The 19,489-nt window shown below is 34.1% G+C and overlaps 1 protein-coding gene across 1 annotated transcript; it reads left to right on the top strand.

The window, feature by feature from the left end:
* The first annotated feature begins 242 nt into the window (after positions 1–242).
* Positions 243–16,599, top strand: LOC128246187 (polycystic kidney disease protein 1-like 2). Its single transcript, XM_052964377.1, has 20 exons — positions 243–340; positions 1,040–1,174; positions 1,428–1,694; positions 2,315–2,765; positions 2,981–3,072; positions 3,375–3,608; positions 3,788–3,958; positions 4,311–4,471; positions 4,657–4,768; positions 5,017–5,226; positions 5,528–5,799; positions 6,744–6,906; positions 8,913–9,027; positions 9,240–9,302; positions 12,043–12,208; positions 12,461–12,530; positions 13,087–13,261; positions 13,837–14,001; positions 14,304–15,401; positions 16,427–16,599. The coding sequence occupies exons 1-20, from the start codon at positions 254–256 to the stop codon at positions 16,597–16,599; spliced, it is 4,380 nt and encodes a 1,459-aa protein (XP_052820337.1). The 5' UTR covers positions 243–253.
* The last annotated feature ends 2,890 nt before the right edge of the window (positions 16,600–19,489 follow it).

Below are 19,489 nucleotides of genomic sequence, written 5' to 3'. Positions count from 1 at the left end.
ATGATACATCAGTAAGTAAGATCTAATGCGTTGTACCAAACGTCAAATGTTATGTAAATTTTGGACATTTTTTCTTGAAATTGTAGCATAGTGTGCCTAGTCCCTTTAAAACAAAAAGACGCGGACGAATCCACAGTGTTGTGTGATGTTTTTTTCTAATACTGCTGTAACTTCGCAATCGAGCTAAATCACATGCATCATAAACAAACTAAAACAACATATTATTCATTTATTTACCTTAGAGATATATTACATGATGCAGTCAGTAGTAAATGCGGCGGTTCCAGACAATCTCCTACAACTACGACCGGTCGATGACATTAACGCCGGAAGAGAACAGGTAACTTCCGATGCTGAAATGTGCAAGTCCCGACTATGTGGTATGTGAACTAGATACAATAGTATCTAAAATAGGTTTATCCTGTCACTTGCATACCAAACGGTCAAGTAACAAGGTGCCGTGTAAATTTTAGTTTATTATGATAGTAGATCACGTGATGTTTATCTACAGTCAGGTGGTCAGGTCCTCGCCAAAAAGAACTTATTTTCTATTTTGAGGAAAAATACAAATACTGCTTCAGAATCTTATCAATAGTTCGCAAACAACCGACCTCAACAACAACACACCCAGAAAATTCAATCACTCAGCAGGATAAAGACACTGACCAACACAATTGGCCAGGAAATCTACATCACATGCGAAGAAATGTGCTCTTACACCATCAGCAAATCCTTAAAAATGTGCAGCATTCAACGATAGTGAATTCCATTTCTGTGGTGATTAAAGTATCAAAATATTGTATCCGACTATCGAAGTTAAACTAGTTTATGATGTGTTGATAGATTGCCGTAAAACAAGCCAAACCGAATCAGTTGTCTCAATATTTGTGTATAATACGGCAGCTCACATGTTCGTAAAATGAAACGAGTATTAAAGACTATTTGAAAGTTTACAATGATCCAGTTAACACCTTCCCTGACTTTAACATTGTACTGAATATCGGCTTAGCATATCAATACCTTATTCATATGTATCTAGATTGCGAACATGGTAGATGTGATCGGGGGAGGAATTAACTTGACAGCTTCAAGCATCAGCGACGACGAGAGGGCTTGGTTGTATGCCCAGATGCAAAAGAAACTAGCATATCAAACAGGAATAAAAAGAGAAAGGGTACGAATACTTTTTATTCGTGACAAGATTTTCCAAATCGGGCTTAAATCGGGTTTTATCGTTAAATCGGGTTTTATCGTTAAATCCAAAACGTGCTATAAGCTATATTGAAAATAGTGTTTATTTTCGCCAACATTTTTTTCTTCAACTTTTATATTTTGTTTTCTTCGGTCGTTATTTTAAGCGTGTTGACTACAATACGCTTTTGCCTTCATACATAACTTTATTTAGTAATCATTTTTATCAACATCAGGGGAAAAGCGCTGCCGCTATGGCAATTCAGCTCGCTCAGAAAAATCAAGATGAGCTGAGACTTTGCAAAACATGCAGCAACGAAAATAGCACCAAAACGGAACAATTAGTGCTGAAAAACAGTGCTGAAAATATAGCAAACAGTACGACTTCAACCAAAACATCAGCCTTCCAATTGACAGGGCTATATGAAGCAATTGCCAACAGCAGTGTTGGCAGAAAGAAAAGGGAGGTAGAACAAATTGCTGGAGAAGATGTTTCAGTGTCTGTAAGTTGACTCTTGTAATATAGGTATTATAAACAGGTCATCCAGGTTCATCATATGATTGTTAATATCAACTTTCGTTCAACACTGACATGAAAGTTTACATCCGGATAGTTCAGCATCATATTAAGTAAGAAGACGCGAGTAAAAAATTCATTCCGCTTTGTAATTTGAAAAGGTTGTCTGTAAGAGCTGGTAAAGTAATCATCCATTGGATAAGACAACCATGTTCTAATAGTGGCGCAATATAATCCATTTATTTGTTAATTGAAATGAGTGTAATGCATTACCTGTCATACTGATTAACGCTTACTTTTGAATAATATAGTGACGTCACTTGAGTACGCGTTCTTGTGTACTACTTTTTTATCTTGATTTGTCTGTAGAATTATGATTCTTATACCATAGCCACTATCAAAGAAGATTTGGCGTTCAAATAATGTCCCGAGTAATTTCCTTTGAATTACGTAAAATTATTTTCTTAATTTTGTGTCAATCTACCAAACGAATATTTTACAATGTTTTCATGCAACGTGTTTTCTTTGCATAAGCAACCATCCATAGAACTTATTTATTTGTTATATCAAAATATCATGAAACATATCAACTGTTGTGCTTTTCAGGCATTTGAATTCACAGAAAATGTTTATATGTATGATACGGACGGAACTTCGAGTTATGTTACATCGAATGTGCTACGTATCGACGTAAAAACACCAACGGCGCGTGTAACTCCCGGTTATATGGTATTCGAGCAAACCGTTGTTACACCGGATGCAGTAACTATATCTCCGAAGGAATTCGTTGATGTCGACGATGTTTCTGAGTTTGCGTATCATCGATTCATATACGGAAAGGCAAGTGACAGCGTTTGCTTGATCATTGAGCCAATAGGGAATGTCACCTTTGAATCATACGACGTATATCTAGGCCTTAATGGACCTCCGTCAATAGAAGAGTATCATTTGAAATTCACTGTGGGTGTAGATAACATTTGGCAGAGGTGTATTGAACCGAGGGATATGTCGGGACGCACAGGGTTGGTTTACTACGCTATGAATGTACCTGGATCAGGTATGCTTTTATAGGTTCAGTCTTTGCTTTTGTCAATTGTCCTTAAAGCTAACGGATAATTTATTGAAATATGGATCTAACTTTGTGTGTGTGTCTTTATCATAGTTATTAAGAATCAAACGCTTTGATATGTTGTATAACCGAATTCTGAATTAAGATAAGCTTTGCAAACTTACTCCAGTAGTTCGATTATAACATAATTTGTTTACTTGCAGTGAAAGATGTTGACTATAATCTCACATTGATAACTGTCGGATGTCTAACCTGGAACGAAATGCACACAAAATGGGAAACGGACAAATGTGAGGTAATTCAGATCTAAAATTTCTTTGGTTATTATTTATCATTGGTGGAAAGTCAAGTCAAACTATCGAAATCTATTGAAATTACTCAGCAGGTAATGCAGATTCATAGTTCTAGATTTGTTAAGAGTATCAGACTTCTTGTTGCAATAGTGTTAATCATGTATAAAATGTAGCATTTCTAACCTTTCAAACATACTTACCGGTTACTTTCAACTGAATATAAACTAATTGATCAATATGAAATGTAATGCGAAATTGTACAAACTTGAATCAATTGTGTATTTGTTTGTTTTTATGTTTCCAGATGGAATGGAAACCGCTCGATGACAAAATTGTTTGTGTTTGCCAAGAGGTTACAGATCTGGTCTTTGCAAATTCCTTTTTCATTGCACCAAATACAATAGACTTTGCGACAGTATTCCTCAAGTTTTCTCCATTGAGCCAAGCTGCAGTTCTCGGTGCCTTAACAAGTTTGTTGTTTATATACATCTTGGCAGTATTGTTCTTGATCGGATTGGATAGGCGGGACCAGCTGAAGGTAAGTAAAGCATGTTTTATGATATAATATAACGTGCTGTATTGGAAACTGTGTAAGTGTCAGACAATAAACTTCCTGAATGTACGGTTATCATTTTATGGTGTAATTAATGCCCGGCATTGAGTTAAGGATATAGTAGTATACGTTATTTTCTAAATAAATGTATGTTATTTACACAGTGGGGTGTAACACCATTAAGAGACAACTTAGTAGGAGATAGCAGCTATTATCTGATAAAGGTTATGACGGGATTGCGGCGGGGAGCAGGGACCACCTCCAGAATTGCGTTTGTATTGACAGGGGCCGAGGGCGATACCGGCCCTCGAGAAATGTTCGATGGAGTTAGAAAGGTAAACCATGATATTGAAATGACCATTATATCAATTTTAATATTTGCTTTACAGGTTTGAATTTGGTATGAGTGAAATCTGGTATTAGAGTAACATTGAACTGGATGCTAATGTTATAAATTGGCGTATGTAACAATGGAGGTCAGTGAAATAAGATATAGCCATAAATAAAGCCAAATGAACTGGATGCTAATGTTATAAATTGGCGTATGTAACAATGGAGGTCAGTGAAATAAGATATAGCCATAAATAAAGCCAATAAGTTTATAACTGTGTTAACGGGAAATATTTCTGAGTTATACATTTTTTACAAAACTGAATGTTTTTGAATTTTCTGTTTCCTTATATATAGGAGTTTAGCACTGGAAGTGTTATGTCTTTCTTCATGGCGACAAAGCGACCTCTAGGAACACTAGAGCATCTGTACATTTGGCATGATAACCAGGGTGATGGGGACCAAGCGTCGTGGTACCTCAACCAAGTTGTTGTTTTTGACATTGAAAAAAGGACAACGTAAGTAAATCTCATTGTATAACGATGTTCTAAAAACGACAAATGTTTGTACTGTGACTTACGGCGTAAGAATAAAAGAGCGGTCATTGACATTTATTTTAATTTGTGTTGTGAAGAAGAGTATACAAAACACTCGCACGCTTGAGTAACACACATATACATACATATAAACATGTTTATTTTAGGTACACATTTGTAGCAGAAAAGTGGCTGTCAGTCGAAACAGAGGTGGATGCGAATATTCCTGTTACTGTGCCTGGTAAACCACTGCAGTTTGAAAGCAGATTTTTCTACCAGGTCTGTATTTGTATTGTGGAAATGGTAAATTGTTTATTTCTTGGTAAGCGTGGTAGCATCCTATTTCGGTTATTTGAGAACAGGATTATTGAACTGATTATTGACTACATTAACGTTGAAATTAATATGATAACACATTCCTGTTAGATTGGCATAATATTGCGTTCAGGAGTATCGACTTAGATTAGGATAATTGTGCGATCGACTGCGAAATCCTTACATCGTACCAAATGTGTTCCTTTCTTTAGACACGCGATCGGCTATCAGAGAGTCATATGTGGGTATCGATCCTCTACCGACCTCAAACGAGCACGTTCACAAGGGTACAACGAGCATCTTGCGCTCTTGTATACATTTGTCTGACCATGATTGCTAACGCAATGTATTTTAACCCGGACGAAGAGTACGAAAGTCCATCACTCATTCAAGTTGGACCATTTAGATTCACTCCACAACAGGTTGTGTTCCAAATTAAGTTAACTTTAGACAAAAGGTTTATTTAAAAGGTTAAAAAATAGCTTTATAACAAATATATTTGTTACATTTTAAACAATACTCGTTAACGTTTGTTGCCTACGATATTACAATATGGCATATAGAGTTTAAGATTCTAACTCATAGTCTGTGATATTCCGTTACAGGTTTCCTCGATATAGAAATGTAATCGCAATAATAATAATTATTCATTTTAGGATAGTTGTTTCCGTACATTCGTTCGGATTATATTTGTATACATTTGAAAAAACTGTTTTATTACAGATTTTCATCTCAATAGTGTGTGCCCTGTTAACAACTCCTCCTGTTATGCTTCTCATATTTCTGTTCAAACGAACTAAGCGAAGACCTTCAGGAGCTGGTATATGTTGCAATTGTTGCTGCAGGGGATCTTGCTGTCGATCTTGCAATGTATTTTGCTGGAGATTGTTTAGAACACCAGAGAAAACTAGACAAAAGCAGTTTGAGCAAATATTGAAATCGAAAATGCTGTCGAATGATGTGCCAGAGTTCACTGGATTTTACCTCCCCTGGTGGTAATATTTCATTTGTGTTGGTTTTGGTATTGTATTGTAAATTTATTGGACATATTGTTTGTTTATTGGGTTCATGTGACAAGAAAAGATGTAATTAAAATCAAATGATAATTGTTCCCAATGTCAGCCAAATTTGCTATAAAAATGACAATGAATAATCGGCCAAGGTGTAAAATTATATATTGACATATTTACACATCATTACTTTAAAGAAAACCATCTAGACGTAAATACTATTGACCCATGTATCAAACAGAACCTGAAAAAAGTTGAATATAACGCATACGATACGTATAGGTTATTTAAATTGAGATAAAGGCATTAATTCTGTCACTTGCATTCAAACCAATAACAAAATGCCATGTGAATTGTGGTTAATTGACGTAATTTGTATTTTTATCAAACTTGTTCCGATTGTTTACACACTCCTGACACTGAATGATCATGAACCGTGATCTGTGGCTTGCGATATAATTGCTGCAACAGTGATTTTTGCATGTCTATGCACTTTCAAAAGCTTGTCAGTTTTGAGTTGATATTGAATATTAAAATGCAATTACTTTGACTATAATCGTAATAATTTTGGATAAACAGTTTTGATAAAAATTGGCAGTTTTAAACGCTGCATGGGAAGTGTGCCGATGTTAATCGAAAAAAACAACACGTTTTCCCCCTTTGAAAGGTCCTTTTTTAAGATAATTTATCGCTTTTTATCAAACAAAGTGACAGGATAAATATAATATTAAGTTAGTGCCATGGATGGAGAAAGTTTATCTTACTGGGCTAAGCTATTCCTCCGCCTTGCTAGATAAACCTTCTCAATCCACTGCACTAACCCAGTTATCTCCATATCCATGATGCATAACACAGGTTTCATTTTTTTTTTTGTTATTACCTAACGATTTAATATTCAACTTAAGCTTAACCTAATTGTTGATTTTCAGGTGCATCTACTTTGCATGGACCTTGTTTATAGCTGGGACAGTTGTCCCAGCATTCTTTGTATTGCTGTATAGCATGCAATGGGGGAAACAGAAGTCAGAGGAATGGCTAACATGTTTTCTGATGTCAATGTTTGAATCAATGCTGCTCGTGGATCCATTCATGGTAATTAATGTTTCGTTAGTATATAGTTATGAATTTATTGAGAGCTGATATGCTTAGGGCTTTAATTCTAATTTTAAAACTAGTACTGATTTGGACCTATGTTGTTGTGATAGCGTTGATGTTTGAGATGAAATTAACTTTAAAGCATTACATGATCCTGACGTTTGCTCCGCCCTAAACCACCAAAGTAAACCAAAGTTAATCAAGTGCAACACCAATGGCCTGTCTATCGACATCGCACGTCAAGGAAAAACTGTCTGATGCCGTTAGCTGTTGGGGTATTATTGTATATATCATGTTATTTAAACTATAACTTACACCTTAAACGGCCAAGTAAATCGAAGTCCCAAATGACGCTTGCAAAAACGACGAACAGATCACTTTGCAACTTTTGAAACTGACTGTTCAAAGCATGATTAGTTTCAAAGAGTTTAGCTATGTACGTATGATTGCATTTATGCAATAACAAAATCGAACGCCAAGTAGCTATAAATCTGATATGATCTTATTCAATAGCAACCTTAGAAGCTATATACAGTCTATGTATATGTATTCTGGCAAATTCAGTAGCTATACACATTTTATTATATTGTTATGTAGTAAGCAAAGAAGCTTTATTCATTATATGATCTTATTTAATGGCAAGTCAAGTAGCTATACACCTGATATGATATTGTTTAGTGGCAAGTCAATTAGCTATAAACCTTCTTTAATCTGGTTAATGGGCAAGCCAGCAAAAAGCTTTATTCATTCTATTATCGTGTTGAATAGCAAATCAAGTAGATATAAAGTTGCTTTGATATTGTTTAGTGACAAGCTAATTAGCTTTATACATTCAATGATCTTGTTAAGTGACAAGCCACTTATGCATTCTATTATAATGTTGAATAGCAAGTCAAGTAGCTATAATTTGCAATGATATTGTTAAGTGCCGGATGAATTAGCTTTATACACTCTATGATATTGTTTATTAGCAATCGAAGTATATGTATATATACATTCTATCTTCTACGATTATTTTACTGACAAGCCAAGTACTTTACCGTTTACCATATATGATTTTGTTAAGTGTAACGAGGATAACGGGTAAATTGAGACATATAAATATGCACAAACAAGACATGATCTCATATCTATATCAACGGTTTCTGTTACTGAAAATAATTCAAGGAATGAATTGCGGGGTTGATGTCATTATCGGGGTATGAACGCAATTGGGCTGGTCAAAGTGTGTGGAGTCGGAAGGACTCCACGCGTAATTTGACCAGCTTAATTGCGTCCATATCCCCGATAATGACATCAACCCCGCAATTCATTCCTTATATGTACACCAATAGTTCATTATTTCATTCAAGAATTGTTAAAAAAAATACTTGATTTCATCTAGGATAACATTTCAATAATCCTTTCTTACCCAATCTGTAAATAGAACGACCCGACTGAATCCGGAAACATTTTTTTTCAAATAATGTCACAATAACGCGGTAAAAGATCAACCACTTGAAATCACTTTAAAACGTAATATTGAAACCCTTTTGGCAACAATACGTTTAAAATATAATAACTTAACACTTTCTTAAATGTTGATTTTTATTTTACGCGACCTGCTGACACAATACAAACAATAACAAGAACATTAGTTTTCAAGTATATTGTTATGCGATGAATTGCGATCCGAACATATCCGAAGATGTTGCGTCCATCGATTGATAAACGCAATTGCCGGTATGCAGTTCATTTAAGGAATGAAAGTTGATGTGTAAATAGTTATGATTGGAAATTGGAAGACTCAGAAAACCGAAAGGGACATCTTTCAAACTATATCTGTCAAATCCAGGGTTTAGTTGACTTTTCTACATATATTATTTTATATTCGTATAAGCTGATATCAGTAACAATAATTTGTTATTGAACATTTTTTATACTAGGAAAAGTCAAAATACCAAATATGACATCTCCAAGGTTGTGTTTACTTTTCGGCATAAATAGTTCTGTTCTTTATTTAGGTTTTGTTGATTGCACTGGTGCTTGCCTGTATCGTTAGAACATCGAGGAATGATACAAATGTGGACGTTGGTGTAATAATTGATAATTACCGGAAGTCATTAGGCGAAACAGAAGGTAGATTTTCCTGATATACTTTGGTTGTTTTGCCTTACTATGATTGTAAATAAGGTCATTTGTGTTAGTCTATTTAATTCGCATTCAAATATCACTTTACAAATGTATTTCGGTTCTTAAATAGCCCCTTTGTGATAAAATTTGAATTAAGGTATGTGATATGAAATTCAGAACTGTTAATTTATGCATCTTGTTTTTTTAATATATTGTAGATAGCGTTACATCAAGCATCAAACTACTGAAGCGTATAAGTGAAGATTACTTATCCTATAAATGTATGTTACCTTTGCACGTTGTTAATTTTTAAAGCCCTTTCTTGTTATATATATGTTTCGTTTTGTTTTTGCTCACCTAGATATGAAGTACAGCATAGATTATGAGGCATAAAGTACATTCATTATTTACTTAGCTTAGTACCATTTGCTTTGTTTAACTATATTTGTATTGTAAGCAGCTTTGAGCAATACAATCATAATAAAAGGATTATTCGGTAATATCATCATTTATGTGACAGTAATACAGGACGATCTTAGAAAGAGTACCCACAAGCATTTAACATCAAAGTGATTGACAGATAACCAAACCATTCTGAAAACAAATAGAAGACAGTCTACAGACACTTATTATCAATACAAGACAATACCATAAACATTATAAATTAATACAATAAAAAGACGACAAACATTAGATGTCAATACAGTTAACATACCACAACATTACATATTAATAAAATAAACATACCATCAACATTAAACATCAATACAATAAATATACCATAACATACAATAAACATTATATATACAGTCAAAACCCGTTGGCTCGATATCCAAGGGACAGGCCAAAATGCTTGGAACCTCGCGAATATCGAGCTAAGCGAGAATGCTTACAAAGATTAAAACAAAATCGGTCCATGACATACACTTCGAGCCAACGAGGACATCGAGCCAAGCGATATCGACTCAAAGGGTTTCGACTGTACATACATCAAACAGACCATAAACATTAAGCGACAATGCAATTAAATTAATTAATAGACCATAAACATTAAACGTCAATGCAATAAACAGTCCAAAGGCGTAAATAATGAAAAATATAATAATATAATGCTCACAGACATTAAGTATCAGCACTATAGGATGACAGGTCACTTACATTAAGCATGCATACAATTTATCTCCAGATAGTACACACCAATAACTTATAGACTCAAATATATCCACGTTGTTTTTGAATGAAATTTATTATAATGACAAAATGTCCTGTGTACATATTACAGTGTGACTCTAGAAAAAGAAATACTGGCTTATTTTTTTATAGATTAATGATATCAAAAACCAACCAAAAAATTTAATGTGATGGTGTAGCTAACGTTTTGATGCCGGATAAAACATGGTGTGTCGTTCCGACTCAAATCCATGTTTGATAGGGTAAAAATGCAACTTTACACGCAGGTATTTCGTTAATTCAACACAAACATATAACAGGAAAGCAATACAATGTTTACAGTCTGCAGACAGTTAAAGCCAATGCATTATTTTATAACCAGAGAAGTATTGTTGCAACAACAGTTTGTCCATCTTATTTTTACAATGCCTTCTTCATTAAGCAATGCAGAAATATTGCTTAAAACTTGGAAAACTTGATTGTGATGCTTAAATTTCATTTGTCGATTTGCTTTACAAACTTGTTAAAACCAAGCTAGAATGTATTTAAGGTAGCACACCCCTAATGAAAACCTCCACTTGAAACTCTTCAATTTTAATGCTTTAGCCTATGTTGTTAAGCACAGGACTACAAATCTTTTAAGGGTTTCAAGGTAGTGGTTCGAATCCACCCAGAAGCACTTTTTTCTTCTTCTTTGTCTTCATGAGCTAACTTTTTTTTTACAAAAGTTTATATTGTATTTTCATTAAAAAGTAATTCAATACATTTTTACACATAAAATTAGCTGTTGTGAAGATTTTATAACTTGCAGGCACAGCAGAAATAAATGGTTAGGAATTAAAAACTTTATTTGTTTTAAATAAGAAGGTTTATTTTTTGGCATAATGTTTCCAAAAGATTAAAGTTAATTATAAATAAATAACAGGTCATGAGTATTTCTAGAACTTGTTATTTTTACTTTTAAGCAACAATGTTCCAATTTTACGCGGTCAAGACAGTATGGTAAAAATGAAATACCATATGGCTCTTTCAGTACAGTATGATTATATTTGTTGGTGATGTGATCAGTAATGTATTACTTTACCAACTTATTACCAAAATGTTGAAAAATAAATGAAATAACGGATTGTTCTTGTCTCTCGGGTGATATCGTTTTTATCGACAATTCTGAAATGGGGGTAGGGTAGTTCAAATTTAAATAAAATTGTTATTTGACGGTAAATTTCTTTTAAATTTTGTTTTTGAAGCCAAGAAATGATACACATGAAAAAATTATCAAGCTGATCATAGTTTGAAATGGTGCCCATAAGGGGTGTGCTTCCTTAAGCAATACGTTTAACTCATCACTGTTTATCCGGGTTGGTTTGGAATAAGCATCTTTCTATGCTAACACGTTTATTAAACAACGTACTTACTCATTATTATATTTCTGTACGAGTTGTCTACTTGTCTACTGAGCTTGTTTCTGTAGTTGTTCACATGAGTATTGTCTTTACTTCATCGACACATCTTGCTCCTTGATTTATTTTCGCTTCTTATGTGCTATTTTAGTTCATTTGTGTTCATGCACAACATAACGTTTACTATTTGCTGTTGCGACAAATTATGCTCAGTAATTTTGATATTTCACGAATACTTTACTTTTTACATTCTGTCTCACGCATGTATATCATAAAGCGTAAGTTTTCCATCATGTTGTTTATGATTATGTATTGACGAAAGCGCATGCGTTTCGAACGTGTTTCGTATTAACGATAATCAATAACATGTAAGCAAGCTATCAATCAAAATAAAAATACCATGTCCGAGTTATGCCATTCGATAAATTTAACTTTTATATCCTTTACCCAGCAATGCCTAGAAATATCTCGCCGCCATTAAAGGGGGATAATCTTGAACAAGCTGCAAGTTCCTGGAAAAACGAGCAGGGGTTAATAGCCGTTTTCAAGGACATAATTCTCAATCTGTTTCTGGTCTTCATCATCTGCTCTATTGCATTCAGCAATCGGGACAATAGGTATGTGTGTTTAATAATCACCCTTTTGTTTATTATGTGAAATGTGCATCAGTACTGTATCAGGAGTTGAAGTCAAATTGGGGACACAGTTCTATTGTTTTTGACCAAATGATTGCTTGTTTTTATCTATAACTGTTCATAATAAAAAAAGTTTATTAAGTAAAAGTATCTTAGACTCAAAATGTTTCGTGAATTAATGCACCTTTTAGGACCGTTTCCAATTTCACAACAGTTGTGTGTTCGCATTTTAAGGTCTTACAGCCTTCACGAAGATATTATCAATCAATTCGTAACGCCTTGGGGAAAGCCACACTTCCAAACAGTAAGTTGAATGGGTTACTCGTATGCATAACAAAGACATCTGGAATGCATCTGCAGATTTAAAAGAATTATTGTTTTTTTCATTAGATTATATAAAATAAATTTATCAATTCATTTACAGTTACCTTATTTACATCCATGCCAAATGATTTTATTTACCATGAAGCAGTATTACGATTTACAAGTTTATATTTTCATCACTGTATATAAGACGCTAAATGAAATAACTACATTCAATAGTTGTTGTTTTTTTGTCAAGGCACTTTCTTATTTTACAAAATCTTTATGCTATAATTTTGTCGTGATAAGTGTTCATAATGAATCTTAGGTGTCAGTTTAATGTTCCTTATAAATTTTAAAATTGTATTTGCTTAAAATGTCTGCTTCAATTCAAGATTCAAGATTAATTATTTTAATCAAAGTTTTAAAATGAAAAAAACTTCTTTCGAATATCAATTTTTTTATGCAGGAAACACAAATTTTCGCTCTTTACTCAAAATAATAAGGATTTGAAATGAAATGATTATGTAGAAAAACGATACTGTTCTTTATTCAAGATAAAGACACAAGGAGATATGTACAATTGGCTGAACGTATCTGTTATACCAAACCTATTTCCGGAGTTCGATATAAACGGCAGTCCATTGCCTTGGTACGAGAAGAAATTCATTGCCAGATACAATACAATGCGGCTTGGGCCTCCTAGATTGCGACAGCTACGGGCAAATAACGGTGAGATAGTTCACAGTGTGTTGTCAAAAAAATATCATTGTTAAAGAGAAATATGTTGCCTTAATGCTGTAATCATTCCATGTTAAATGTTTTTAAGCACAGGGGCTGCTTACTCGATAATTTATTTTCTAAAATGTTGTTTTATTTAAACACATTGGAGACTTGAAAACACCGTTTTCTGATTCCGTATCGCAAAGAAGCCTAGTGCACATGCGCAAATAACTTGCGCGATGCGCGAAGGAAATGGGACACTTTTTGTCAGATTAAAATGCTTTTGTAAAAAAAGAACATTTTCTTATTTTTAATTAACACTAACATTCAAAATGTATGAAATGAAAGAAAAATGATGTTAGTCGGTCGTCTGTGGGATTGTATCACTTCTAGGTGCGTAATACATCTTTACGCAAGCAACTCCAAGTCATGCGCAGCATCAATCAGCCGACGTATATAGTGAATACTATATATCAATTTATATTTGTGTTTAAGCTATTCTAAGACCTTTAAATATTTACTCTTACCGGCATAAAACTTGCAAGAATATGGTGCATCGTAACATATTAATCATCTTTTTACAGGCACATCGTGCACTATACCATACATTGGAAACGTAAGTTGCTATGATGAGTACAGCATTTTTAGCGAGGAAGAGGGAGACTATTGTATTCTGTGGGATAGTATGCCTTGTAACACCATCGAGAACCTGTTTAACGTTTCTATTGATGCTTGGAGCTTCACGTCAGGTTTGACTTTGTAAAAGACCATCCATTTAATGTAAATTCAAACAATATTAGTAATACGCACTTGTTGAAAAAAAAACTTAGATATTGTTAATTGCCATTTGTTAATTTATTCGTTCTTTTTAACATATTAAATATGTATAGAATATATCAGCCTGAAGAATAACTGATTGATGCAATTTGCATCATTCGGAAACATAATGAGGTATTCAGCGATTCGATAAAAAAAATAAAGAAACATACATTTTTTCTAAACATTAAACATCTAACTGCTTAATATTAATTTTACAATTATATTTTACTAGCCGTTGACATCTGGGGATTGCCTCTGTCTGGATTTTACACGACGTACGGTGGAGGAGGATATATTGCACAATTTGATGTCGGTCGAAACGTTTCCATCAAAATTGTGAACGAACTGTTTCGTGCGTTATGGGTCGATCGGCAAACGCGGGCAGTTTTCTTCGAATTCACGCTATACAGTCCTGCTACAAATATGTTTATTTACAACGTATTTCTCATAGAGTTTCCACAAACAGGGGGAGCGTTTACAACCTACTGGGTGTATCCAATACGAGTTTACTCGCATGTTGGTGCGATTGGAACGTTTACCTTAATTTGTGAAGTGATTTTTGTCATATATTTGGTCATCATGCTCGTTAAATTGAGCGTACGCCTTTATCAGAAACGAATGGGATTCTTTTCAGAATTCTGGAAAGTTTATGAACTGGTCATGTTTTCCCTAGGGGTAACATCAATTGTAATATACGCTATTCGTCTCGGTTTTACCTACATGACAATTAACAAATATAAAGAAGACATCAAACAGTTCGTGAACTTCAGCCACATTGTGTTTTGGGATCAAATTCTTGTGGCCTGTTTGAGTATTCTTGTTTTCATGGCAACATTCAGAATACTGGAGGTGTTTGCTACTTCAAAGAAAGTCAGTGCTTTGGTTAAGGTTTTTCAACAGTGTGGAAAGGACTTGTTTTGGTATGGAATGGCATTTCTCCATATGTTTCTTGGGTTTTGTTTCCTTGGGTTTCTATTGTTTGGATCCCATCTTATGTCGTACATGACCATCTTTAAGTGCTTAGGGACGCTGTTTATTGCAATGATAGGGAAAAGCAAATTTACTGAAATCAACGAAACGCAGCCATTGTTGGCTAAGATTTACTTCATCGTGTACATTTTCATAATAGTTTTCTTTGTGTTATCTATATTTCTGTCGATACTTGGTGCAAGCATTGATAATGCTGTACAGGAGACAAAGAAAACAAAGCAGGAAGATTTAGTTGAACTACTGATCCGCAAAGTGAAAACCTCGTTTATAAAGCCTGATGCAAGAACAAATCTGAAGAAGACCTCGTCGCAATTATCCAGCTATAAAATTAAGAAAATGTGTAAGCGAAATTTAAGTATATTTCGTAAGACTATAAGTATCTTCCATGGCCGAGAGTGTAAGATAGGTTCATTCCGACCCGAGCGTAGGGTGTTTTGCGGAAACGAGGTTTACCGAGTTTCCGCAAAACACCTTGCGCGAGGGTCGGGATGAACCTATCTTACACGAGCGGCTATGGTAGATGCCTTTTCTCTCACCTCAGTTAAACAAAATTAAGTAAAAATGTATGTTTTTTGCTGGAACTCTTTTGTGCTTAGTAAAAATAATTGCGTACGGATATGCGATAATTCGTGGTTGTCATGGATATTCGCGCAGTGATTCACAGTATGTAAATGGTCTGATCGGTCTTTAAATAGTTCTAAGAAGAGTGAAGCAAAATTTCTTAACAGGTGCGTGAAAACTGTTTTCTGGTGACATTTGAAGCGAAAAATAAATAACTAGCGTTCTAAATATTGCCACAAGACAATGTATCCATGATGCGCTACAGACGACAATCTTCAACAAGGGAGGTAATTACAATGTGGTGACCATTAAAAGAAGTTCCATACGGGCATTTTATCTTCGCCCTTGGGCAAGATAAGAATTTCTAGCATGGTCAAAATTAATGGATCTACTAATCTGAGGTGGGAGAAAAATTGATTTGTACAGTGCTTTAATTTAATGATTTAATGGTATGCCGTGTTTATAAAACGGTAAAATTTTACAAGAAATAAATATTATAGAACATTCACATATAAGACACAAGTCTTTTTCCAGAATATACATAAATACATAATATAACTACAAATGATATTGACACAGTGAATGAACATGTATGTTAACATGGAAATTCTGTGCAATATATCACGATTTTAAAGCATGTATGGATATAAATTTAAATTAAGGCTGTGCTATTTGTTTTATAAATACTGTTTAATCATTTCCAGACCTTGGATGTTGAGTACATTTATTGAGGTCAGTATATCGCAATTACATATAAACAGTAGTAGGAATATTTTTATTAGAATTATGTTATGTTGTTTTCAGGGCGAAGGACGCCTCCACCGTTCCAAATAATCCGTATGGACGACATGCAGATCACGGCTCCGGTGAAATATTCCTTACCACAGAAGAACTCTGCTGAAAGCATCATCAGCGGGATAACATTCCGTAAAAAATCGGAAAAAAGGCGAATACCACGACACTTTTCTTCCGAATGACTTCAGTTTAGATTTAATACAAACGTTACGTGAAAGATATACGGTTTTCGCAATCAGTTTTTCAAAGCGTTTCTGTGATTGTACATTTTTAAGATAGGACTAGAAAATCACATTGCACTAGTTCCATATGAACACACTTTGGAAGCGTTAACATGATGTTATCAACGTTGTGTGGTTTCGCAAGTAAAGCGTCAAACTATCGCATATGGGAACGATATGGAACACTATAATTGAGACAGTATTTTGTGTTGGTATCATGTCCATAAAGCTGCGCTCTCACAGATATACCATTTTTTCAACTTTATTTATTTTTTGTCTTGGAAAGAGCATTTTTTTGCATAAAAATCTGCAAACCAATGATATAAGATTGATGACAAAAGACGCAGATGTTCATATTTTCATTCGAAAATTAATGTTTTATGGCTTAAACCGTTAGTAACATACAACATTAATATTTGAACTTAAATATAAAATTCGGCGGTCTATTTTTTGTCAGCTGTCTTATATAACTTGTTTCCATGGATTTTCGCAAAATTTGGCTCGTTCCAAGAAAACAAAAAGTCAAAACGTTCAATATGTGAGAGTGCAGCTTTAAGGCAAAATGTTTTATAGAAAAATCGCATGAATGTGGCAAGAATAATGGACAATGTCGTCATAGTCGTTTGATTTTAACTGTAAATACTACTTAAAGTTTTTAACTTTTTTAATTTAAACAGTTTGCATAGGAGAGTTATCTTTATATAAATATACACGTCTTTTTGTAATTTTCAACTTTATACCATTTTACGTTATCGTTTATACACTGTACATTACCATCCCGTGTGTTTCTATCTTTAAACATGGTATGTCGTCCTATGTATATCATGATTTGTCGGTATAAATTTTAGCACAGTTTTGTGTACATGTGCATTTTTGTGGATATATAATGTATTGATACTATTTTTTTAAGAATGAAATTGAAGTAAATGTTACCATTTAAAAGAACATTGCCTAACATATTGAGTTCGAATTTATTTACGTAAACGTGTATTTTGGGATGTTCATTTGTCGTTGTGTAGCTATTTTTATAGAATAAGTGTAAATCGTCAATTTGACGCTTAAATTGAATATTTTTATCTTTGTATATATGTTACCGTTCCAGTTATACTTTTATGAAACCTTTAATGCATCTTCGATATAAGAATATAATTTCTTGATGAAACATGTGTCTATCGTAGGTGTTGTGTAAAAACATTTCATATTTATGTCTTAGTATAATATGGCACATCCAGTTCAAGTGTGTCACGCGTATGACAATACATTGATGGGTGAACATTAAACATGATATACACATCAATTAAGTCGTTAAATTGTGGCATAATAGAACATTTATTCTGAACTGAGTACATGCTTAATCAGAAAAGGGTTGGATTATTTTGACCAGTTCAGTTGTCTTGTGTTTCTAAGTCATTTGCTAACGGAAGTAAATTCATGAATCAAAAGCTGAAATATGGCATACAGGTATCAGACTAATCAGAATTATCCTTTTAATTTTTTATTTTAAAAATCTGAAATATTTTTTTCAAATCCTAATCTAGTTGTGTCCGATATACTATGTATTTGACTTACTTATTTAGGAATGAAAAACTTACGACCTTTGCATGACACATCAATATTCATTTAGATGATTAGAATAACTCAATCAGTTTTCAACATATACTACCTTAAACAAATGTCTTAGTGCTTTATATGCAATACTCTTAAGTGATACTCAATACCAGTTTTTGTTATGATTATATAGGCGTTATACCCAAGACTGAGCTTCACCTTTTTTATTTTAAACACACACATAATAAGCATTTTTGAAAAATCAAACAAATCTTCGTTTTGAAACCGATTTAAACCATCGAATGCCTGATATTTTGGTTTCCATGCTGTCGTATCATCAATGAAATGACGGCCCCTCATCGACAAAATGAAATGAGAATGCACTCCATGTGTCGATCATGTTCTCTGTCTAAATGCGCGTCCAATGTCATGTACGATAGACGAGACCTTAGTGGGGCACGACGCTTTTTACCGGTAAGTCAGCTTTAACGTCCGCAAAGGCGATGTTCGGCTTCGTGTATGAGACGTCGTGGCGAGCTTCAAGCACAATGTTGCGTAAACGAAGTTGACATGTGGGAAGACGGAATGGTTCATGTCCAGGGAGGTATAACAGAGATGAGTAAACCCGACCTTAATAACCTCAACGGTAATATTAATGCTATCACGAACAGAGAACAAGTTTTAACACCAGTGTTTAGTCCTTACATGAGGCGTTGTCTTCCTCCTGGCGTGTTGCAGTACGATAAGTAATGCCCACACATCGTTTAGCTAAGAACCTGCAACATTCCTTAGCGACATACCTGCAACAGAAGAAGACCATTGCCTTAGAGATAAATGAGAATATCTTAAGTATTTTGGGCCGTGCAGTAGGCCGACGTCTTCAGCTACCGTCTAACGCAGCCTGATTACGAGCCGCGTTATTTGAACAATTGAATGCATTGCCACAGGGGCATATCCTAGCAACTATCTGATTCATTAGAAGGCGTTAAATTGTCTGCATTAAAGTCCAGGGAAAACATATCTCATATTGACTTAATCTGTGCATTTCAGTTTTGACAGAAATGCTTTTCACGAGAGATTTAATGCAACACGTTTATCTGTAATATCTCTATGCATTGGTAAAATTGACAGACAATATAATTAAGTATTTACCCCGAAAATTTCGTAAACATTGTATCAATTGTCAAAATATTAAATAATGTTTACACCATATACTATCTTATGTCGTTCGGTGTTGAATAAACAGACAGAGTATAACTCTTAATCCTATTCTTTGGTTTTATTTAGGGTTTATTTTTACTGT

The sequence above is a fragment of the Mya arenaria genome, chromosome 9 (genome assembly GCF_026914265.1).
Source record: "Mya arenaria isolate MELC-2E11 chromosome 9, ASM2691426v1".
Classification (NCBI taxonomy): Eukaryota; Metazoa; Mollusca; class Bivalvia; order Myida; family Myidae; genus Mya; species Mya arenaria.
Note: the sequence above shows the minus strand (reverse complement) of the source record. Positions and strands in the feature narration are given on the sequence as shown.

What these genes read in the sequence shown, in the direction of transcription:
- LOC128246187 (XM_052964377.1), top strand. Translation starts at nt 254, where the DNA reads ATGATGCAGTCAGTAGTAAATGCGGCGGTTCCAGACAATCTCCTACAA. An exon ending in TGCTCGTGGATCCATTCATG is followed by an intron (nt 6,907 to 8,912) that starts GTAATTAATGTT and finishes TTCTTTATTTAG; the next exon opens with GTTTTGTTGATTGCACTGGT. An exon ending in GTCATTAGGCGAAACAGAAG is followed by an intron (nt 9,028 to 9,239) that starts GTAGATTTTCCT and finishes AATATATTGTAG; the next exon opens with ATAGCGTTACATCAAGCATC.